Genomic DNA, 24,911 nt, shown 5'->3' with positions numbered 1-24,911 from the left:
GCATGGCACATGCATGCAACCTTCAAATTTATCGTCAAATGACCATCTTGGTGCTTAACTTTGCGCTCTGCCCATGTGCTTACCTTATGTGCAAGTTCTACACCGCGTGACTTATTATTGGTGTCTATTTTCTTAACCACTTGCCTTGGCGGTTCTTAGCCTTCGAACTTGTCATAGCGTGCGTTAACCTATCCAGACACAACCATGCCATTCACACATTGTTTTACATAATTTAGCCACTCCACTATCAAGGTCCAACCCTATCTTGTGTACACGTGTTTATATCAACAGTCTTGCCTTAAATGAACCTGATCTTAACTGAAGTCATTAGGTCTTTGCTGTATTCAACATCTAAATGCCTAATTAAGTTTGAGCCATCAGAATCCTCAAACTGAGGGTCTAACAATAGTTTAGAACACTGCATCTATCATACTATTAACCTTTATTCAGGTAGTTTTTGACTTTTGATATCTGTTATCATCTGTTGTTTACCATGTTTAGGTGATCTAACTATATTATTGTTGTTTCAATTCCTTGCATGCATGCTATGCGTTGCTTTCCTATTAATTGTCATATTTCTTCATTATTTCATTTTTCTTTTCATTACTACTTTGATTAAATGAAGATCTTTCAAAAATAACATCTCTGTATCTCCAGATCTCACTCTATGGGGTTTCAATATTATAATGATGTTATTTAAAGTATAGCCAAAAGTAAAAAATTAGTGCACTTTTAAAACGTATTTGCTTAGTGGCAAAAGTGTAAACTCACACTGTATCCACCCACCCAACCGGGTATCCGGGTTTTCGAATCCAAAACGCAAAATCCTTCTCCTTGCCAGTGGTGTATTCATCTGATCGGCCATTGTTGAACGCTCTCTACCGTCAATTAGGTATTTTTGATTCATTTTCTAATGATATTTACCTGAATTGGAGACATCACAGTAGCAAATTGGCACAAAAAAGAAGCAGTTTTTGGATGAATTAAAGTACTTTAATACTGTTTATGAAGCCATTGTTCGTTCCATCTTAATTGAATTTCAGCTCGATTATACATAAGCTCAGGTAAATATTAAATTTCAACTCATTTTTTAATAAAATATTGAAAAAGATACAATTTTTTATGTTCATTCTGAAAAATTCGACTTGGTTTCTGTGTCAAATATGAATATTGGCTCATACAATCTCACGTCTTCACGTCCACGAGGTAGGAGTAAGGTCTGTGTACAATCTACCCTTGCTAGACTCCGCTTGCACGATTACACTGGGTATGTTGTTGTTGTTGTTGCACATATAATAGCAACCCATGCGTCAGTAGGAACTTATAATGTTTTATTGATTAGAAGGAAGTGCTTTGATCTAAGGAGAATTCCAATTCAATAACTTGTTGCATTTGTGCTCAGGCCTTGAGTAAGAAAGACATGAATTGGAAGTTAAAATCGGGTCTTTCAGCTGATCAAATAAAATTAGTCAATCCTAATTATTGCCTTGTTCTACGGACTTGATTACATTCTGGCGTTGCATGTTAGTTATGCTGAATTGGAATCGAAGTTACTCATGAAAGTTGTTGTCGCATGAAGTTACTTTATGTGCCTTAATGTTTGATTATATTGTTCTTTGTTTAGTTTTCGATAAATGACAAATTTTAACTACTCGACGCAGTGTGGTGTTTGGTTGGGATTGTGAGTTTTAGTTTTTGTGTGCTTTCCCTGTTCACATTACACTTGTTCTTGCTTGTCTATTCTAATTTACATTTCGGGTTTGATGAGTTTGTACTAACAGTCAATGTGATATTATTCACCTTTTTTTAGTGCTTCCGACCAACCTTGCTTTTTGAAATTTTGATTTGCAAGTCAACCGGCTGATGTGGAGGAGCCTCGAGGAGGAAGAGGCAAATATTTGTCATTTTGATGATACAGTTGAGTTCTTGCTGATTGTAATGTTTGTCCGTATTCCTTGGCATCAATCATTTCAAATTCTGTGCTGAAGATGTCTTTGAGCTCAACTGCAGTATCTACTGAAGCTAAGGAGTCCAAACAGGAGAATTTGATCATGGTATGCGACAATCTATCCAACAAAGGAAGTCCTGGAGAACAAGAGGTTGATGAAGAAAAGACTGAACACCATTATGGTGATTGTAACAGGGGTGACAATGAAAATGAATATGAGTATGACGAAGATGAGGAAGAGGATGTGGATTTTAATCCTTTGTTAAAAGAAACTGTCTCTCTAGATGCTTCTTCAAGCCTGAGCTCAGAAATCGAAGGTCTGGATGCTGATGTCGTTGACAGTGGGGAGAACATTGCTACATCATTGAGAGTTAATTGCAAAGAAGGATTGCCAGATTTTCCACAGGACTCTCTCATTGGAGACAAAGAACTTGGTGAGGAGATTGTGATGCAAAATAGAGCTTCTTCTGAGGCTTGTGAGGAAGACTTGAAGAAAATTTCATCTTCTGAACTTAAGGAGAGAGAATCCACTCTAGATACTGAACCTGAAAGTGGAATTTCAAATAACAAGAAGACTCTGTTGAGTGGAGGGGGTGATCGCGTTGAGGATCTTTCAGCTGGAGAGTGTAACAACATAGCAAGTTCAGGTAGATCCATCATAGATATGGATAATGAGGATGCTATATGTAAGCGCACTAGAGCACGCTACTCACTTGCTAGCTTTACACTTGATGAACTTGAGATGTTTCTTCAGGAAACAGATGATGAGGATGATCTTCAGAATGTCGACGATGAAGAAGAGTACAGAAAGTTTCTTGCAGCTGTTTTACACGGTGGAGATGGAAATTCTGGAAATTTACGAGATAATGAAAATGTTGATGATGAAGATGAAGACAATGATGCAGATTTTGAGCTTGAAATTGAGGAGGCATTGGAGAGTGACCTTGATGAACACATGAAGGATGATATTGACGAGTACGAGGCTGTTGCTCGAAGACCTAAGACTAGGCAAACTAGACGCCAAAGAGCTTCCCTTGAGAAGAATGATAATTTAGGATTGTCCAATAGGCCTCTACGCCCTTTGTTACCATATCTTCCCCTTGTGAAAAGCATGATGCCAAGATGTTATCCGATTCAACCCGGTCTGCCGTCTGCAAATGATGGCTTTGTGAACGGATTTACACCCCATCAGATAGGACAATTACATTGTTTGATACATGAGCATGTTCAACTTCTTATTCAGGTTTTTGCCGTTTGTGTTCTTGATCCGGCCAAACGGCACATTGCTTCTAATGTTGGGGAGTTGATTTCCCAGATGCTTCACAAACGTGCTGAAGTACTAGCAAGTAGGAGTGTGCCATATCCCAGTTTTTGCTTCTTCTCCCCGTATGTTCTTTCTTCAGTTTCTGAAGAACCTTTGCATACTTTGCCTGTCCATATTACAGACAAAATGTCTTCAGCTCATGATATGCAGGGAGACAGAATTTCTCCTTCAATAGGAAGACATGAATCTATTACAAATAATCAGTTGGGATGCTCTTTAGGCTCCTGGGTACCTTATATAAGTGGCCCGATACTATCTGTTCTTGATGTGGCTCCAATCAAATTAGTTAAAGACTTCATGGATGACGTTTCTCATGGTATATCATGTTAGAACACTAAATTTCATTTGGTTTGCTTTTTCTTTTCAGTTTATGAACATACTTTACTTTTTGACTGGTGATATCATTGACAGCTGTGCGAGATTACCAATGTCGGCAACTAGGAGGCTTGAATGACAACTGCTTGGAGAAGGAACCCTTGTTTCCTGTGCAAAATATTCATTTTACCGATGAACCTGATGATCATGCTTCCTTGTATTCAAATGTTCGTTCATCATCAAGTTCTCGAAAATCAAAGAAGACTATGGCTGCTGTATTAGTAGAAAAAGCTAAAAAGCAGGCAGTTGCTCCTGTTCCAAATGAGATTGCTAAGTTAGCTCAGCGCTTCTATCCTTTGTTTAATCCTGCTCTGTATCCTCATAAGCCACCCCCTGCAATGGTAGCAAACCGGGTGCTTTTTACTGATGCAGAGGATGCGTGAGTTTATGTTCCTTTATGTTTTGTGCAGCAGCAGTATTCTTATGAAATGAGTTGCTTTACTGACTAGGTCGTGATTGTAGAATTGTAGCAACTTTGGTGCCTTCTTGCTTTTGTTAGTTGGTATTGCTCATCTCCTCCACTGTTGTCAGCCTCTGCCATAGTGATAGGTGGTCAAGTAAGTTCCTTACTGTAGGAAGAAAAGAGAAAGTAGTGGGTTTAGTTAGGTTTCAGAGTTGCTAAGTTGGATTGTTGGAATTCACATCTAACGAAAAGCTAATGCATTCTGAAATTTCTCCCAAATAAATGATCTTTTTTACAACACATTTCTTAGCATGATAAATGAGAAAGTAGCGGATTTATTTAGGGTTAAGAGCTGCAAAGTTGGAATTCACATCTTATGAAAAATAAATGCATTCTGAAGTTTCTCCCAAGTAAATGATTTTGCAACTTATTTCTCAGCCTGACACAAAATTAGATGTTGTCATAAAAAGGAAAAGAATTCTGTTACATCTGTTGAGTATGAAAACAACTGGATGAAGCTAATTACCTATATCTGTGAGAGCCTAGCAGCTGCTCTGAAATAAAAGTTTCACTAATCGTTTCATTGCGCCTTGTTAAATACAATGTACTATTCGTCTTCCACTTGGGCAGTTCCATCAATTCCCTACACGGTTCTTAAAGTTCTATGTTATGGATGATCTTCATATATGCATATGTTGATGGAGTATAACCTTGGCATCTGGTGCAGATTATTAGCATTGGGTTTGATGGAGTATAATACAGACTGGAAAGCAATTCAGCAGCGGTATCTTCCTTGCAAATCTAAGCATCAGGTGATTCTTATGTGCACTTATGATGGCAATAACTCTGTTATCAGTTATTTATCCTCTTGATTTCATTGTTATTTTAGTGTTAAAGTCGTTTTTAACATGGCGAAATATTTGATCCTTTTTGCAGATTTTTGTCCGGCAGAAGAATCGTTCATCATCTAAATCACCTGAAAATCCAATAAAGGTTTGTTAATACAGTAGTGTGCATAGAACATTAAAGAAACAATCATAGTGTTAACGGTATGGCTCCATTTTAACTGCCGGAAATGTTGAAGCCAGCTTGAAATTGATGATCTCTCCTACCACTCCTTCAACTGTTCCAAGATTGTCCTTAACTCTACAATGATTTTCCCGATTCATCCAATCAAGTGACAACTCACAGTCACCATACATCCATGAACAATGAACTTTTCTTGCAATTACTCTCCGTTTTCAAAACATGTTGCTAGAAATGCATTTTTTGATTGATTATTCGCAATATCATTCGGATTTTTTGATTGATTATCATGGTCATTCAGCATGGTAAATAATGTTGTAGCGATTCTTGTAGGCTGTTCGGAGGATGAAAAACTCTCCCTTGACAGCAGAAGAGGTTGCACGTATTGAAGAGGTAATATTACATGGCAGCATACATTTCCACAGTATCATCATTTCCATTGTTGCTGCTGCACTTTTTACATGGTCATGATCACGCAGGGCCTGAAGGTGTTCAAGCTTGACTGGATGTCCGTCTGGAAGTTTATTGTTCCTTATAGAGATCCTTCCTTGTTACCCCGGCAGTGGCGCACTGCTATGGGAACGCAGAAGTCATATACATCTGATGCTAGTAAGAAGGCAAAGCGTCGGTTATATGATTTAGAGAGAAAAAAACTAAAATCTGGTGCTTTGGAAACTTGGCATATATCTCCCAGAAAGAAGGTAAGATTTCGTCTTTAATTCAAACTGTTGTTTTGCATCAACTGTCGATATCAGAAAGGTGTACTTCGTCAAAGAAGTATCTGACTCATCAGTATGTTCTATTATAGTCGGGTGAATAGTTTAAGAATCATTAGTTCAAGAATTGTAGTTTTCACCAGTGCGGTGGATGCATTTCTTTTTCTTCTTATTCTCTTATTGCCATAGCACTAAGTCTAAATGTGATCTAGCCAATTGCTAGTAATTTCCATCAAATATGGAGCATGGCTGGTAGAAATAGGGAAGAGTATCTTATGCATGTGAGACTTAATTAGATTTGTTCTGAAATATAGTCATGATTGCAATGCGATTGACTGGCTGTAACTAGAAGATCCTAGGTGCTGTAAGTAATACTTTCTGGAGGGGGTTGTAACTAGAAGATCCTAGGTGTTGTAAGTAAAACTTTTTGGAGAGGGGACTACACTTTGTTGTAGTATACCTGTGGATATATAGAAGTTAATGTTACCTTTCTCAAAAATAAAATAAAATATAATCATGATTACGGAATCTGCTAAGAATCTAATTCATTTTTAGAAATTATAAGTTGGGGAAAATTTATTACCTGAATCTTGGTTAATGGCAGTTTGCTGAAATTCGTACTATGATGGGTTTTCTTGCTCTAGGATGAACTGGTTTATGTACTGTTCAGTTAATATAGTGTTAAACCTGATCATGAAGTGTGACTAATTGCGCAGGCTAGCAGCTAGTCGGAAGAAAGGATAAACCTGATCATGAAGTGTGACTAATTGCATAGGCTAGCAGCTAGCCTGACTTCTTCTATCTTCAGACCAACATAGAATCAAAATTTTGTTTATACAATCCCTAGTTGACCCTAATCTCAAATTTCATGAAAGGATTTAGTTTACCATTTGTATATCCAGATTTTTTTCTTTACTAAGTCACAATTATCAAAGTAGACTAGGGTTACTTGCAGTTACTATAGATTAGGCCAGTTTGCTGCAGCTACCTTGTACTTGCATTGAATGTGATTATTGGTTGCCTGCTGGGTTAGTGATCTTGAAATTCATCTTTTTTTGAAGCTGTGGTCGGAGCTGGAGCAGGAAGAATCAGATTGGACTGAGTGATTAGTTTATGTAACATGTAGAAATATTCATATGTGTTATGACTAAGATATTATTCCTACTTGAAAATCTTTTTGCAGAAGAGATTACTCAAAAGAAATCAAATTTCTATAACAAAGGATGTCGATTATTCTTAAACCGATTAATTATAATACATTGAACTGACAAAAGAGGAGAAAACACGATGGCCTTGGGGTATGGGCCAAGCAACAAGGATCTGGGGTGGGGATACAATAGTGTGGGACAGTGGCTGACAGGAGGAGAAAGAAAAATAATAACTATGGTCTGCTGGTGGTTGGAGGAGGAAGAAAGATACACTATGATTCTCAGAAAAAATTAGAGAAAGTATAAGTCTTCTGTTTTGTTATGATTCAATTACGGTTCCCCTAACAGTGGGCTCCACTTACCTATGGCCCAACTGATTGTGTTTCATTACTGCTGGTTGGTTGGGCTTCAAAACATTGTTCATAATTTAAGGCTAAAGTTGTAGGTATTGTGATAGAGATGGAAAAATGGATATATAATAAATAGTCTAAACCTAATGGATGATATAGAGGTCTGGGGTAACAATAATAAATGGGAGGGACTTACTGCTTCTATATAAACGTTGTTTTACTTTGTGACATAAAAAGAACTAGATCAATCTTTTTTAATTACGTGCTCATTAATAATATTCTAATCATCATGCATTCATTATCCATGAATTTCACTAACATCTGGCCCAGTGTGCAAAGTGGCAGACATAGAGAATACTAAAATGAGAAAAGATCGCACAAGATGGTTTGATGTCCAATGTAGATTTTAAAGTACAACATGATGATTGAATCTCCTAAGAATGGACGATGTCGGCGTGTAATCACATGGAGGGAAGTCCCAAAAGACATATTTTCTTGTGATCAATGTGAATTAGCTAAGAATAGGCACAATGCAAGCAGAGGATTTATTATGGTGATATCAGCTTGTTGTGATTAGAGCTCAATTGTTAGTGTTACACTTGCATTAGATCCGATTTTTTCAGGAGTATTCTTAGGTTGATTGGAAACTAGCATCTCAATGTAGGGATGATAATATAGGAAGAAGTTAGTTGAAGAGTTAACAAGGAACAAAGAAGAATTGCAGCAACTTAGTGACACGGCTGATTTTATTTCATGTCTCACAAAGAAGAATAGTATTTTGAAATGGAGAAGATCAGAAGAGGAATTGTATCCTGGAATGGACATGACTAGACATTTAAATAGACAAACCTTAGTTCTTCTAAAGCCAACGGTTACTAACAGACTTTTAAAGAAGTTAGTTATTGATTGGAATCGACACAACCCTTTGAAGAGAAACTATTTGTCAGTTTCCTTCTTTTTAATTCCGAATATTATTGGGAGATTCAGATAGCCTCTAGTTTTAAAGAACCCTTAGTTTAGCTTAAAAGTCAACTTATTTTCCAATTTTGGAATGAGATGGGTTAGAATATATAGAAATGACTGAAGAGGATTCATATAGCTGAGCCCAAGTAGTTGTGCTTGACGTAACTCATTGTTGATTGATTTATAAACCTGTCAAGCAATCTGCTCCGTCTTAGTGGGGCCTATCAGAATTATATTTGAGGCCTGATTGTGATCTTTCATACTTGCAAAATTTTTTAGCTAAGCTAAGAATGTCTGTACCTTGCATGGCTACAGATATAGATGGCTTATATGTTGGTGTCGAAGAGTTGTCCATCAAGTAGTAGAATATTTTTTTTTCTTGTTTTTGATAAATTATTATGCAAAACTAGAGGTTTTCCCAAAGTTTCATGTTTGGATAGTAGTTCATGAGGCATGTCTAGCTCAGGACAATTTAAGCATTAGAGGCTTTACCATATGCGGCATGTGTTAAGAGGAGACTAAAATGTGAATCCTTTGTTTTTATATTGTGATGTGGCTGATATGCATGTTTTCGAGCACGTTTATGGTCTACCTATTCATGCCAAAATATACTAGTTTGTGATTGAGGCAGAGTTAATTGAATGATTGATTTGTTATCTTTTTTTTTTTTTTTTTTTTTTGAAATTTAGTTAATTGAATGATTGATGAGTGGATTTTGTCGGTTCCTACACTTTTGAGAATGTTCTTTAACTTCAATGCTCTGTAGTTTCTAATGCATCCACGGGATGCAGTTATATATAAACTATAATGCCTTTGCTCATGAAACAAATGTAGGATGATGTTGCTAAAAGCACTTTGGAAGAAAATCGTGGTGCAGATAATTGTACTGACAGAGATGAGGAAGCTTATGTTCATGAGGCTTTTTTGGCAGATTGGAGGCCTGCTGTATCTAGTATCCTAGTGAGTCATTCTATGTCAAACCCGGCAGAGAAAATTCCTCCACTCCAGCTATTTGGTGTGGAGAGTTCTCAAGTTGCTGAACAGATGAATAACAGTGGTTCAAGAAATTGGCAATCCTACATCTCTAACGAGTTCCCTGTTCCTCTGAGGTATTCGTTGCATCTTTGTACTCTTTTCCGCTCCTTTGTTCATGTGTGTTTTTTCGAGATTGCAGACATTCTGCATTCCCTATTTTGCTGACTCATTATGCTTATCATCTGACTTGAAGGTCATCAGTAACCGAGCCTGTTTTGCGGCCATACCGAGCCCGTAAATTTAAGAAGGGGCAGTTAGTTAAGCTAGCTCCAGGTCTACCTCCTGTTAATCTTCCACCATCTGTTCGAGTAATGTCTCAGTCAGCTTTTAAAAGCTATCATGTTGGAACGAATCCGGGGCCTTTTGGTGGGGATGCTTCTACCGGTGATGATGTGAGAGACAATGCAGTCCCAAACATAGCAAATGCTGCAAAGACATGTGCCAATTATTTTGCGAAAGATGGACCATTTAGCAGTGCTGGGGGGAGCAATATAAGTAATCAGAATCTACAGGAAAGCAGTGTGTCAAAGGAGAATATGAATGTTACAGAAGGAAAAGATGAGTCAGGTCTAAAGATGCATCCTTTACTCTTCCGGACCCCTGAAGATGATGGTCCTTTGCCACATTATCAGTCTAACTCTAGTTTTAGTACATCCAGTTCGTTCAGTTTCTTTTCAGGTTGTCAACCTCATCTTAGCCTCTTTCATCATCCACGGCAATCAGCCCATACTGTTAACTTTCTTGACAAGTCTTCTAATCCCAGTGATAAAACTTCAACATCATCTGGTTTTGACTTTCATCCGCTTCTTCAAAGATCTGATGATGCAAATTGTGACTTGGAAGTGGCATCATCTGTTGCGCGACCCTCTTGTACCTCAGAATCATCTAGAGGAAGGTGCACTCTAGTTCAGAATGCTGTCAATAGTAGTTCAAATGTTGCATGTTCAATACCCTCTAGTCCTATGGGAAAAAGCAATGAGGTTGACTTGGAGATGCACTTGAGTTTCACATCCAGAAAACCGGAAGCCATTGGGAGCAGAGGGGTGGTTGACCATTTAGTGGCAAGATCACCTACTAGTGCTTCTGGAGATCAAAATCCTCGTAATGATGGAACTCCAAATAGAACCACCCAGCACAGTGATTCAGGTGTCACTGCGAGGATTTTGTCTAGCGATGAAGAAACTGGAAATGACGATGATTTGGAAAACCAGTCTCTCGAAGAAATTGTGATGGAGCAGGAAGAGCTAAGTGACTCTGAGGAAGAAATAGGAGAAAGTGTAGAGTTTGAGTGTGAGGAGATGGAGGACTCAGAAGGAGAGGAGATATTTGAATCTGAGGAGATAGCTAATGATGAGAATGAGGTATCTCTTGAAAATAACTCTTAAACTGCTAAATAATTTTAGGAGGATTTCCGTTAAGGCAGTCCAGTTATTGCTTCCCAAATTAGTCACGATCTTTTTTTCCCTTCTAAAAAGTGTCAAAAACTTTCCTGTGTTTCTATTAGTATGTGGTGAAGCGTCAACCATTTCTTGTTACTCCAGAAGCTTGATAATTTTGTTTTGCATCCGTGCCCAAGTAATAATGTTATGTATGTTAGTACTTTAGGACACATTGTACACCCAAAAATTACTGCATCAACGCCATGTTACAAGCATAAGAAGCTTTGTCAATCTTTTCATCAAAAAAAAAAAAAGCATAAGCTTCAGAATTCACAAGTTTTACAGAGACTTGTACCAACTTTCTGCTTACTTTTATTTTGCTCAATAACTTTGTTTTGGCCAGGAGATGGATAAAGTTGCATTGGACGATTCTTGTGATCAACATGTACCTAATACACATGGTAACTTGAAAAGAAATTCTTGTAGCATTACTGAAGGCCGTGCTACTAGGTTTAACAAAGCAACGGATGACCAGCCTAGTTCTCTGTGCTTGAACTCGAATCCACCACCTAGGCCAGTTTCTCCCCAAGTCAAGTCTAAGTCAAGACATTCCAGTGGTTCTGCTGCCAAAGCCAAAGATCCTACTTGTTCCAGGAGGTCTAGAAAGAAAGGAAGGCGGGACAGAGATCGCCCTACAGTACATAAGTCTGCTTCAGACATGCCAGAACAGGCCAACGAATCTTCTGTTTCTTCACACAAGAAATCCAGGAAACGTGCACGTAAAACAGCTCCAAGGAAAACAGACACAAGCCTGATCGCTGAGACGAATGTGGAAAATTCGGACAGTACTAAGAAAGATGAAGTAGGTTGATTTTTGGTGTAATTATTGTAAACAAAAGTTGATTGATTTAGATTTTGTAGCCTCCAAGTGGCTTGTATGGTTTCTTGGATGTGTTAATTTCACATAACACATTGGGGCTTGGAGTATTGTTTGCCTCATTTTTTGAAGTTCTCTTGCTGCTCTGGCAAGGTTCAAATTTTACAAAGTGCAGCTGTAATGTTTTCTCTGGGGAAAAGAAAATGAATGTATATGTATATATAACATTGGTTGTTAATATGTTGAATTCAACAAATCAAAAAAGCAGACTCTTGAAATGAACCTGGATGAAATTCCCTGTAAATCAAACAAAAAATATCTTTTCTGATGGGAACAGCTTAAATATCACTGAATTAAATGGTACAAAGCTTTAGGTGAGGTGTTAAGGGGAAAAATTTGTGCTAACTTTAGGTTGGGTTCAACCTAAATACTTTGGGTAATTGGCCACCATAGTCACTCAACTTTAGTTTGTCTTCCAAAAGTAAAGTGTCTTCCAAAAGTTACGCAACTTTGGATAATTACTGTTCGTTGTTATTGTTGTTCTTTCTTCTGTATGTTGTTCTGTTTCCGTTTCGCGTTATTTCGTTCTTGTTAGCTGTCACTGCTTTCATACATTCTCTTTTTCAAACAGTTTTGAAATGTATATCTATGGGTGTGGCTTATGAGAGGACTCAGCTGGTTCAATTCTCTGGAAAGACAAAAATATTAGGTGATTCCTTCCCATATATTCTACCCTCGGTCGATAGAGTTACCTAATACCTGCTACTAGTGGAAGTGATAGAAGTTGCGCACGCAAGCTGGCCTTGACACCAAGACCAAGGTAATAAAAATAAATGTTTTGAGATTTTTTTTTTCTTTTTCAATAAGCCGAGGGCCTATATGAAATGATCTCTCTATCTATAATAGGTAGGCGTAAGGTTTGCATACTCTCCACCCGCCCCAGATTCACTTGTGGGATTACGTTGGATATTTTGTTGTTGCTTAACCATTGCAAACAAAGGTGGAATCCCGGAACTTGCTATCCAAATCCACCTGAAGGTAAAAAAAAAGGTGGGAGAAATCAGTGTTTTTGAGGCTCATTCAAGCAGTTGAGGCTAGTTGAGCGCTTCACCTCGCTTAAGCATGCAAGTACCACGGCGACAAGACAAGACCCTTACTGCTCATGGGCTCTGCTTGGATGGTGGCACTAAATATAGTAAGTTGTCAAGCTGATATATTAATTGTTAAAGAAACACAAGGACATATATGTTAAGGAATACGAAATTTGAACTTTAGTGCAAGAAAACGATCATTGAAAGTTAAACTGCATACATACACTTTGAATCAAAAATTCAGTATGATAGTTGAACTCGGATGGCATGATTTTGCTTCATATATCTGCACTTTGATTGGGATTGTTCTTACTAATCCACAGTCATATCACATATGTTATCGAGATTTGTGTCTATGAATGCCAAGGAGGGTGTGCCTCAGTCATTACCTTTTCCAACATTTTCATGTGATCATAATGACTGACCTATAGTTTGTAGTTAAACACACACACACACACACTTTTGTGGTCCAATTGTGATACTGACCAGTCCAAGTTATCTACTGATCGGCAGGAAAAAAATTTCCAGGGAGCTGCGGTGACAAAACATCGGATAGAAACAGTAACCGATATATCCAATCTTTTTGTGAAATTGACACTAATCATTCATCATCATAGCTTCAAAATTTCGATAGTTCTATAACATGTTTCTCTTGAACATTTTCTAGGAAGTCCTAGTTCTGTAGCAGTTTTTTTTTTTTTTTCTTTTTTCTTTTTTGAATATTTTCTAGGAAAAGAAGGAAGACCTGTAAACTTTAGGTTGAGTGAGTAGGGCACTGTGTAGAAGAGAAACTCTGGCTTCCACCTCTTTTTGGGTGGTTTGACGAATTTATAAATTCTGCATACATGCATCGGAAACAACCTCCCTATCCCAGAAAGATAAGCGGAAAGTCTCATTACATCCTATCCTCCTCAGACTTCACTTCCATAATTACATTCGGTATGTTATTATTTTTTAACTTTGTAAATTCTGATTATCCAATTCGATGTTGTTAACGCCTCTTCCAAGCCATCAAGCATGATGTCCTTGTGATACCTAAATGAGGGTATCAGGGATAGAAAATGCAGAAAAAGAAGCAGAGTAGAGGAGAAGAACAGAGAAGATTAAGGGAAGAAAAAAATAGGAGCAAGAGTGAGGAATTTGTATTGAAGATAATACACCAAATTCATGCCTTACAATGCTTTCAATTCCTTACTTATACTACAACTCAGAAATCATTAAGATAAAAGGAAATGGAAATAACGTGAACACTAAAGGGCTAACTAACTTTCCCGTCAACACCAAGAGTCATGCTCAGGGTGTGATCAGTCCAGATGGTAGTGAGCTGGCTGCCAGGTCCAGGTGGCTGCTTAGATGGCACCAAAGCTCTATATAATGGTATCAAATGCGCCCCCCCGTGAAGCAACACCCTTGTTCTCAAGGGTGATAGTAGGACAACGAGTTTGTAGAGAAGAGGCTAACTACTAAGTGGCATAAGAATCATCTAGTCCTGACCATTTAATCAATCATTGTGCAACAACTTTGTTATCCCTTTTGATCATGCGCCTATCCAAGATATATTCAGGTTCAGGACAGTGTAGATTGGACAAATCAAGAACAGGAGGATGAACTCTATCAGAAGGAATTTCATGAAAAATCTTGAGCTGGGAAATGTGAAAAGTAGAGTGGATTAGAACTTCAGGTGGGAGAAGGAGTTTGTAAGCTACAGGTCCAACCTTCTCAACAGTGGGATAAGAGCCAAAATATCTAGAAGTCAGCTTATGATAGGGAAAAATAGATAAGGATGATTGTCTATAAGGCTGTAGTTTAACAAATACCCAGTCACCAACATTGAAGTGCCTATCAGAACTGCGAGCATTTGCTTGAGCTCTCATTCTCTGCTGAGCTCTGTGTAGGTGGAATTTGGCCAATTGTAGTTTGAATTCTCTGAGTAGCATCATGTCTTCAATAGTATCAAAATAAACATCCATTGGTAGATAAGGGAGGTGTAGTGGTGGGGGTATCCATATAGTAGCTCAAAAGGAGAGGTTTGAATGGCTGAGTGGGGACTAGAATTATACCATCACTCAGCTAATGATAAGTAGGATACCCAATCAATAGGTGCATCAGTGCATAAACATTGGAGTTATGTTTCAAGGCATCTATTCAACACTTCAGACTGACCATCAGTCTGTGGATGGTAGGCAGTGGAAGTTTGCAGGGACACACCTTGAGCAGTCAAGAAAGCCTTCCAAAAGGTACTAATAAAGATGGGATCTCTATCACTGGTGATGGTAGCAGGAAAACCATGTAATTTGAAAATGTTATCCAAAAAGATAGGAACAAGAGATTGGGCAGTATAAGGATGTGATAGAGCAATGAAATGGTCAGATTTAGTGAGTCTATCAACTATTACCTAAATAACTGTTTTGCCTTTAGATTTGTGTAGCCCTTCAATAAATTCCATACAAATATCAGTCCAAGAAAGAGTAGGAATGGGCAAAGGTTGGATCAAACCAAGAAAGGTTGATGTGTCATACTTGTTTCTCTAACAAACTACACATATTTCTGCACAAAAGAAGTTTGTTTGATCTAATACCCTTCCAATAAAAGTATGTCAACACCTTTCTAGTAGTTGTATCAATGCCGGAATGTCCTCCAGTAGGTGTGGAATGCCATAATGTCAAAATTCTCCCTAAGTGCAGCATTATTTCCAATGACCAACTTTCCTTTCCTCCTTAACTGATCAGCAATCCAGGTGAAGTGCTTCTGTGGTTTGACAGGTAAAGCTTGGATGAGAGCTTGAAATTTAGGATCAGTGTTCCAACTATCCTTGATCTCAGTCCATAAGTCCACCTCAACAGAGGATACTAAGAGTGACATGAATTCTACACCTTGAATTCTGGATAAAGCATAAGCAAAAACATTTTCCTTACCCTTTTTATATTGAATTTCAAAATCAAAGGGTAGTAGTTGTCTAACCATCGAATCTGAGAATCTGTGTGAATTTTTTGTTCCAACAAATATTTCAAGGCCCTTTGATCTATCTTGATAATAAAATATTGACCTAGTAGATAGTGGGACCACTTAGTAACAGCAAACACCAATGCTAAAAGCTCCATTTCATACATAGATAATGCAGCATGAGATTCAGATAAACCCTTGCTAATAAAAGCAATGGGATGATCAAGTTGCAAAAGTACAACACCAATACTAGTGCCACATGCATCAGTTTCAACAACAAATGGAATAGTATAGTTGGGCAATGCAAGTACAGGAGCAGAGGTCAAGGCTAGCTTTAGGTCACTAAAATCTTGAGTAGCTTCAATAGTCCACTGAAAATTGTCCTTCTTGAGAAAATCATTGAGTGGCCTACTGATGAAGCCATACCTTTTGATGAACTTTCTGTAATACCATGCCAGACATAAGAATCCTCTAAGTTGTTTAAGAGAATTGGGAAGAGGCCAAGATTTCACAGCTTGTATCTTTCTTGGGTCTGTAGAAACTCCATCTCCTGATATAAAATGACCCAAGTACTCTACCATAGACACTCCAAACACACACTTTGACCGTTTTGCTAAGATATGATGCTTGACCATAATATCAAAAACAACTTTAAGATGAGTAAGGTGAGCTTGCAAGGATTCACTGTAAATTAGAATATCATAAAAAAACACCAATACAAATTTCCTCAAGACCTGCTGAAAAATATGGATCATAAGACATTGAAATGTAGAAGGAGCATTAGTTAGACCAAAAGGCATGACCAAAAACTCATAGTGGCCCATATGAGTTTAAATGTTGTTTTTGGCACATCATCTATCACCATTCTAATTTGATGATAGCCAGATCTCAAATCCACCTTAGAAAATACTTTAGCACCTGCCAACTCATCCAAGAGATCATCAATAATGGGAATGGGGAACTTATCTTTAACAATGCATTGATTAAGTTCTTTGTAATCAACACACAACCTCCATTAACTATCTTTCTTTTCCACCACCACCACTTGAGAAGAGAATGGACTATTGCTGTACTGTATGACAGCTTAATTCAACATATCTTTAATTAACCCTTCTATAATGGTCTTCTTCATAGCTGAATATCTATAAGGTCCGATGTTAACAGGTTTAGCTCCAGGATGCAAGGAAATTTTATGATCAAAAGGCCTCTTTGAGGTGGTAAAGCTAAAGGTTAAACAAAAAGAGGTTTATAAGAGTTCAATAGTAATGTGATTTCAGGTGGGATGTGTTCTTCTTTTGGTAAGTGCAATGAACAAATTTGACCCTCCATTCTGCTATCAGAAGAAGTCTGCAAGACCTGCAACACAAACAACTCAACTTCATCTCCGGCAAGCTTGTTCACAGCCTTGGAACTAGCTAGCCTACACTCTTTATGTACTCCCTTCAGCACATGTTGTTTACTTTGGTGATAAAAGGACATAGTAAGCTCATTAAAATCCATAGTTACTGGACCTAGTGTTTTCATCCACAAATCTCCCAGAACAATGTCACATCTTCCAATCGAAATACTATAAGATCAGAAGAATATGTAGTACCCTGCAACATCCACTCAAAATTCTTGACTACTCCAGTAGTGGCTTCCATAGCATTGTTACCAAGACTAACATAGCTTACGGGAGTGGTAGTAGCTGTGCATCCCAACTTCTTTACTGATTCAACATCTATGAAGTTGTAAGTACTTCCCCCATCTAATAAGATCTGCACATGCCTCTTACCATTGTATCCAATAACATGTATAGTCTGAGCACCCTGAATTCCTGCTAGTTCACAGTAAGAAATCATTGGTGTTTCAGTACCAATAGGAGCCACTTGTGTGTCATCTGGTGGTTCAAAATCAGGTGGTTCAACTTCAACTATATGAGTGATTGCCTCAGCATCCTCTAATTCCAGCACAAATATTTGTTTTGGCAAGCTGCATTTATGATCAATAGTGTACTTATCTTTACAAAAATAACATAAACCTTGTGCCCTCTTGGCTTGCATTTCAGCAGGTGAGATAGTCCTCCTATTCCTGGGATTTGGGCCATTAGTGATAACAGGTAAGCTTAATCTGGAATTTGATTGCAAATAAGAGTTGGATGGTCGAGTAACAGTTGTTTCCTTCTTCACAGGGTTAATATTCATATCAATAAACTTCTGCCCTCTAGCATTTGCAAACATGGATGCCTCCGCTAAATGAGATAACCTATAGACCTTCGGTAAGGTTTGAGGATCATGCATTATAACTGGACCCAACAATTCCTTCTTAAGACCTCCAAAAAAACATGAGATAGCTTGATCACTAGACAAATCACATTGAGCTAATAATTTGTCAAAGGCAAATTGATATTCTCTAACTGTTCCTGTTTGTCTCAACTGTTTTAATTCCAGCATAGGATTCAAAAAATCATCCCCAAATACCTCCGTTAGGGCTGCTAAATATTCGTCCCATCCCAATGGTGAAATAGAATTTCGATACCTCAAAAAGGACTGATGCCAAGTTAGTGCCTCATCCTTCAAATTCATGGCAACAAGTCTAATTCTGTGGTGTAGAGGTGTTTTATCTATTGAAAAAAAAAACTGTTCTATGCGATACAACCAAGTTTTGAGATTCTCACCATTGAAACGAGGAAAGCTGAGATTGTGATTTCGAATGGAGTTGGCCTAGTAGGGGTTAGATCCGAGGATTCCAGTTGTAGCTGATACTCCATTTCCTCAAGGAACTGATGGAGAAGCATTGTCTCTGTTTTGTTGATGAAAGTGAATACCATCGACTGAATCCTTAAGTGCATTCACAATACGAAGTAATTCTGCTTGCCTCTTGTCCAATTCCGCTTTCATCTCCATATGTTTTTCCTCCATAACCATATGAAGATCATTTTGCTGGGCTGCCAGATCTTCATATTGCTCCTGAAGATCAATTATAACGTTTGCATCCTTATGAGGGCCCATGATTCACTCGTAAACAACCTGTCTATGATACCAATTTATACCTAGATGAGGGTATCAGGGATAGAAAATGCAGAAAAAGAAGCAGAGTAGAGGAGAAGAACAAAGAAGATTAAGGGAAGAAAAGAATAGGAGCAAGAGTGAGGAATTTGTATTGAAGATAATACACCAAATTCATGCCTTACAATGCTTACAATTCTTTACTTATACTACAACTCATAAATCATTAAGATAAAAGAAAAAGGAAATAACGTAAACACTAAAGGGCTAACTAACTTTCCCGCCAACACCAAGAGTCATGCTCAGGGTGTGATCAGTCTACATGACAGTGAACTGACTGCCAGGTCCAGGTGGCTGCTTAGATGACACCAAAGCTCTATATAATGGTATCACCTTGTTTCCACCTTTACCTCCCCTACACACAGATCCATTGCATAAACCAATGCCGATATCTAAAGTTCACTGGCTTGATCGACTCAAATTTGGTGAATTGGACCCACTAAGAGGGGCAAAATGCCCCGTTTTCAGTCATTCTTACCATGATTAAGTAATTAAACACAAAATTGAAAAATTGTTGGTATCTGATCTCTATATATGAGTATGTGGCCATAGATAAGAGAAAATATACTTGCATGAATCTATGTTAATAAATAAGACAAACAAAGAACAAGAAAATAATAGAATCTTTATTTATTTCATTATTGTTCTACTTAGAACAAAAGGATCCATGTATATAGTTCTACTAAGAACAAGAAGATAGATAGATCTATGTGTTTGATTGAATAAATTTCATGTGCCTTGGTAATTCCTTTTGAAGGGCAGCTTGACAGTAATCAGGATCATGGCTACAACAAAATGGAGGATATGCATCAGCATTTTCCAGCATAGCAAGAACAAACATAACCACAAAAAGAACCATCACAAATCACAATCTTGGCAAAACTCATAATTTCCTTTTATTAAAAACAATTCTTTTTTCTTTTCGAGTGATTGATTTTTAGAAGAAACAGTGGGTATTTATAGAAATGCATATGTGTATACATTAGGAAATATATTAATAAGACAGAATCTCCATTAGTTATTATAATTCCAGTTACTATAATTTATATGTCTAGATACACTTTTGAATTCTTATCCTATAGACATTTCTTGATTTTTATTTAGTAAGTAATTTTAGAAATATCAAATGAAAATTAGAAATGAATTATTTGTAAGTGATCGAAAATGATTGATTGTTGAATATTTTACATCATCAAGTTAAATTAACCTATAATGTCAAATAAATTATAGCCCAGTTAAATTATATTGATAGAGTTAAGAGTTTTTGTTAGACAGTCTATGCAAATGGATCTAATCATTTGTACTTTTTGTTTTTGCTCCTATTTTATGTTCATTTATGATATTTACCTACCTGAAAATAGATTTCTATTTTTGTATGATAATATTTCGCAAGTTATGTCAGGCGTCCTTAAAGAACTTATGCCCTTTGATCTCTAGGGGCAAAATCAAATATGAGATTTTTACCTACTAAATCAAACATCTTTCAAAAAGTAATCAACAAATAACACATTTTATAACAAATATAGCATATTGCATTTTACAATAGTTAACATTTCATGGGCTACCGTGGCGTATTTTTTCTGACTTTCCGTCCATTTACCAGAATAAAATCGAATCAAACATTCGGTCTTCGTATGGGGATTAACTTGTTTAAGTATTCCGCCATATCCAATATTTGAAGCGTCAGTTTCAACGATTTTTAACCAGTTAGAGTTTGCAAGAGAAGTACAAGGAAGGGTTTGAACTCTGTTTTTAATTAATTTTACTAAATCAGTGCGTGCTTGAGTCCAAGGAGTTTTGTGATCCCTTTTTAGTCTATCATATAAAGGAGCTAAGTCTCTAGACAAATTTTCATAAAAAGCAGAAATATAGTTAAGACTACCGAGGAACCTTTGAAGCTGTTTTTTATCAGTAATAATATCAGGGAATTTTTTAGCAAATTCAAGAACTCGTTGTATAGGTTCAATAGAACCTTGAGAAATATTATGTCCTAAGAATCTAATATTTGTCTGAAATAAACTTATCTTTGGTTTAGAGATGACTAAGCCGTTTTGAATAATTATTTGTTTAAACGTATGCAAATGTTTAAAATGAGACTCAAGGGTTTTTGAAAATACTAAAATATCATCAATGTAGACAATGATAAAGTCCATATAGGGATTAAAAATGTCATTCATAATCTTTTGAAATTCGGCAGGAGCATTCTTTAAACCAAATGGCATGACATTCCATTCATACTGTCCAAAAGGGACATTAAAAACAGTTCTATAATTATGATTTTTATCAATTTGAATTTGCCAATATCCAGATTTTAAATCAAATTTAGAAAATATATTAGCATCATATAATCTGGAAAGTAAGTCCTTTTTATTCGGTATAGGGTATCGAATCCATTTTAAAACTTTATTCAGAGGTTTATAGTTTATAACTAGTCGAGGTACTCCTCGTTCCTTTTCAGCAGCATTATTGACATAAAAAGCAGTACAAGACCAAGGAGATTTTGAGGGTTTTATAAGACCCTTTTGTAAAAGATTATCAATTTCTGTCTTACAGAATTCCACTAACTCTGTATTCATTTGACAGGGTCGAGACATTGTAGGAATCTTTTCTTCACTAAAGTCATTTTCATAAGGAAGAGAAACAATATGCTTCTTTCGGTTCCAGAAAGCATTTGGATGATCCGCACAAATATCAAGAATCGATTGATTAGAAATCATTTTTATTTTTTCTTGGACTTTTACTGATTTTAAAGAATAAAAAATATTAATACTCATCAGTTCCAATTGTAGAAAATTAATTTGTTTTTGTTTCATATTGATAAGGGTATTTATATCTCTTGTTACAGGATGAGTAACAAAATGATAAGAGATTTGTTTATTCTTATAAGTAGCCTTAAAACCATTTACATCAATATGTGTATAAGGATATATAGCATTTATAAAAGGTGTTCCTAAGATAATAGGAGGATATAACTGATTTTTTACTAAAAAGAGGAAATGAGGAATGCAGACTTTATCTCGACATATATGAGTATTTGGTAATTTATAGTTGATATCAAGAGTATGACCAGATGCAGATTTTACTATGTGAGTAGTTTTTTTAAAATACCTGGTTGGAATTAGTTCTTCTTGAATACAACTAACATCAGCACCACTATCAATCATAGTAACATTAGTGACAGAAAATTCCTTATTTATCAAAATAGTGCAATTTATATACCATTTATGAGCTGTAACTATTTGCATCATCCCCAAGAAATAATCCCTTTTCAAATCTTCTGTTGGACTAAGTTTATCAATTTCATCATTTTCAGAGTATTCTAAATCCTTTTATTTTCCTTTTGAGGTAAAAGAAGTTTCAGGGATTTCAATAATCTTTTCTTCAATTTTTGAAATTCTATGATCGGAGATCATCTGATTTTGTTTTAAGGAAACAATTTCCCTTTTCAATTGTTCAACTTTGATTTTTAAATCATTAAAGGTAGTATCTCTACCTGGGGTTTTACTCAACGCAAGACGTCGATTAACTTCGGCTAAGGAATAAGACATGTGATGATTATCAAAAGAGTTATCTTTAGAAATACTAGCATTAGCAGAGGTTTTTTGAGTAGCAAAATTAAGGATTTTTTCACGCAGTTTTTCATCAGTAACTTCTTTTAGTAATTCGAGAACATTTTCAGCAGTAAGAGTTTGAACATTTAAATCAAGATCTTCGAATTGCGCTTGAAGTTTATACATCATTTCATCACAATTGCAAACATCATTATCACAGTCATTACATTTATTAACCTGATCGAGCTCACTATCAGAATTAGGTAATTCAAAATCATCTTCAGAAGTAGAATCAGATTTGGAATCAGAGGTATATAATAAATTATAGACTTGGTCATGAACTTCTTCAGAAAGTCCTAAGGACTTGAGTTTTTGTAATTTGCATTTTGGAGCTATATGACCATACTGGTTACACTTATAGCATTTAATTTTGGCTAATTCTCTTTTGGATCTATTTTTCGTGAATCTGGTAGACTTACGAAGGGATTTTCTAGTTTCACGTTCTTCCTTGGTTCGATGCCTAGAACGTTTATTTCTATAGGATTTATTAGGCTTGGAATATCTTTGGGGTTTTCGTACGAAGGGTTTATCCATACCAAATCGCTCACAAAAGTCTCCTAATTGGGATTTTTCTCTGAGTTTATCAAGCTTAATCTGTCTAGCTAATTTCAACTCGTTGCAAAGGGCTAAGCCTTCTTGAGTACAAGCTACAATAAGCTGACCATAAGTTTTTTCTGAATACTGGACTTCTCCATAAGATCCTCTAAGAGATTTTTTAACTCTTTCAGCAAATAAAGGTGGAAGGCCATCAATGAATTTAGCTTTCCAATGGTCATACTTACTTTCGGGTAAATCCATAACCCTACCAAGAAAGGTATCTTTATACCATCTAAATTCGCCTAAGTGTTTACATTTTAAACCATTAAGAAGGGTCCTAATGTTTTCATATTGATTAGTAAATCTTCCTCCGAAATGTTCAATAATTGTAAGCATAAGGGTATAGACAGCATCCGAACGTCCTGCCCGAAGAGGTCGTCCTAGATTATCTTTCCCGGGATTATCATTGGTGGAATTAAAAATAGCCTCGCGTTTTTCATCGTCCAAGAAATTATCCCACCAGCCTCGAAGTTGGCCAGTAAATCCCGCAACAATCATTTTACAAATTGTTGGGTCGGTGCGATTGGCCCGATTTTCTGGCGAAGCAGTGGCTGTGGCAATAGTAGCATACATGGACATACAATGGATAAGAATAGAGATTTGTCGGTCAGATAATCCGTCAATATTCCATTCATAAATGGCTTCTCCACTATAAGAAGTATTTGTCTGATTCCATTCCCTTTCCTCTATCAGAGCATCTTGAGGAGTTAGGCGTGGATAATATGCAGTAGACATATGGGGAATATCAGCGTATTTCTTTCCCGGTTGTTTTTTAATCATACCTTTCAACTTATTTAGCTCGGAAGAGATTACATCTCCAGTATTTTGAGTAGACTCAATATTATCAGTAAAATTAGACTCAAGATTTTGTACAAAATCATCAGAAATATTAAGAGGTTGAATGTTTAAACGTGAGAATTTTTTATCTAAGAGTTTCTCTAATTGGTCTAATTGAGAAACCTTTTCAAATCCTTCTATTTCAGGAGGTCTTTGAATACAAGGTTTTGATAAAATATATCCTTCTTCATCAGTGATTTTGGAAGTAGAAGGAATGTTAGAGGAATTCATCTGCGTGCTAAGTTTGTTAACTAACTTAATTAATTCGTCAAGTTTTTATCAAGAGAGAAAATGTGTTCTCCTAAAACCTTAACATAAAGACTCAAATAATTATTTTGGGCGATAAGGTTATTTATTTCAAAAACAGTAATTTTTCCCACATCTTCACTGACAAACTTTTGAAAAGAAGAAAAAGTCATGCCAGTATTATTGGGCAATATAAAGGAAGACCGAGGAGGATAGAGTGCTTGAGTAATTGTGCCATCAGAATTTTGATAAGATCTTTCGATTATTTTGACATATGACGGTAAATATGCAGACATGAACCATGGTACAAAGAAAATAATTTTATTATGTAAAGCACAAATTTCATAGAATTCTTCTGAAATATTTCGTAATTCATCAGGGGTATAAGTTTCAAAAAACCATGTCCTAAAGGTTTTCCATGTTTCAGAAAAAAATTCTTTCTGAATATATTTTCTTGCCTAAGAACCAGGACTAAAATCAATAAGTTGTGTCATCATGGTTAAACAGAATTGATGTCAAAATCCATTTCAGATGGGGTAGGATTTTCATTATCAAAATCTTGAACTATATTAGTTTTTGAGTTGATTTTTATCTTTTCTACACCTTTAGGTGTAATATGCGAATCTGCAGAATTAATAGTATGCAAAGATGCCGCTCGATTCCTAGCTGGACCATACTGAGGTTCTATAGGAGAAATATGATGAATAGAAGGAAGTCTTCGTGGTATTGAGAAAGAATTTCTATAGACTGGGGGATTACTATCAAATTGTAGACAAATTCGTCCATCTGGATTTTGAGTTACTTGAGTTAACTCTGAATTAGTCACCTCGTCTGCCAATTGTTTTGGGGAAGTGACTGAATTTAAAATCCATGTTTGGGGGAAATCAATTTCATCCCATCTAATAGGTCTCCGGGTAGTGACCCTAGATTTTATAAAATTAGTTTCAATAAGCATAGTGCAATCAGAATTATCATCAATTAACTTACATCGAGGA

The 24,911-nt window shown here is 36.5% G+C and overlaps 3 protein-coding genes across 10 annotated transcripts; 1 reads left to right on the top strand and 2 right to left on the bottom strand.

The window, feature by feature from the left end:
* Positions 1-711: 711 nt before the first annotated feature.
* LOC107875842 lies at positions 712-11,738 on the top strand. Of its 8 annotated transcripts, none has more exons than XM_047413963.1 (11): positions 712-892; positions 1,853-1,917; positions 2,011-3,588; positions 3,684-4,026; positions 4,778-4,862; positions 4,987-5,043; positions 5,410-5,469; positions 5,556-5,777; positions 9,088-9,362; positions 9,482-10,649; positions 11,071-11,738. In XM_047413963.1, the coding sequence occupies exons 3-11, from the start codon at positions 2,052-2,054 to the stop codon at positions 11,536-11,538; spliced, it is 4,215 nt and encodes a 1,404-aa protein (XP_047269919.1). In that variant the 5' UTR covers positions 712-892; positions 1,853-1,917; positions 2,011-2,051; the 3' UTR covers positions 11,539-11,738. The 8 variants fall into 8 exon arrangements, with proteins under 8 accessions (XP_047269919.1, XP_047269917.1, XP_047269918.1 ...); XM_047413961.1 differs by having other exon boundaries at positions 1,811-1,917; XM_047413962.1 differs by having other exon boundaries at positions 712-1,064.
* A 2,402-nt stretch (positions 11,739-14,140) lies between these two features.
* Positions 14,141-14,605, bottom strand: LOC107873890. The gene has a single exon (XM_016720821.1). It carries the CDS (start codon positions 14,603-14,605, stop codon positions 14,141-14,143), a length of 465 nt encoding a protein of 154 aa, XP_016576307.1.
* Positions 14,606-21,954: 7,349 nt separating this feature from the next.
* On the bottom strand, positions 21,955-23,799 carry LOC124899622 (the record flags this gene model as incomplete). The annotated part of the gene is made up of 4 exons (XM_047414570.1): positions 21,955-22,087; positions 22,481-22,838; positions 22,899-23,319; positions 23,482-23,799. Coding segments are annotated over 4 exons (1,230 nt in total), but the record flags the coding sequence as incomplete, so codon positions are not given.
* Positions 23,800-24,911: the final 1,112 nt, after the last annotated feature.

The sequence above is a fragment of the Capsicum annuum genome, chromosome 6 (genome assembly GCF_002878395.1).
Source record: "Capsicum annuum cultivar UCD-10X-F1 chromosome 6, UCD10Xv1.1, whole genome shotgun sequence".
Classification (NCBI taxonomy): domain Eukaryota; kingdom Viridiplantae; phylum Streptophyta; class Magnoliopsida; order Solanales; family Solanaceae; genus Capsicum; species Capsicum annuum.
The sequence above is the reverse complement of the archived record's forward strand: the minus strand, read 5'-3'. Positions and strand labels throughout refer to the sequence as shown.

Excerpts from the sequence above, each read along its gene's own strand:
- LOC107875842 (XM_016722698.2), top strand. The coding sequence starts at position 1,989 with ATGTCTTTGAGCTCAACTGCAGTATCTACTGAAGCTAAGGAGTCCAAA. Across the intron at positions 3,589-3,683 it reads CATGGATGACGTTTCTCATG|CTGTGCGAGATTACCAATGT; the intron begins GTATATCATGTT and ends TATCATTGACAG. Across the intron at positions 4,027-4,777 it reads TTTACTGATGCAGAGGATGC|ATTATTAGCATTGGGTTTGA; the intron begins GTGAGTTTATGT and ends CATCTGGTGCAG.
- LOC107873890 (XM_016720821.1), bottom strand. The coding sequence starts at position 14,605 with ATGGATGTTTATTTTGATACTATTGAAGACATGATGCTACTCAGAGAA.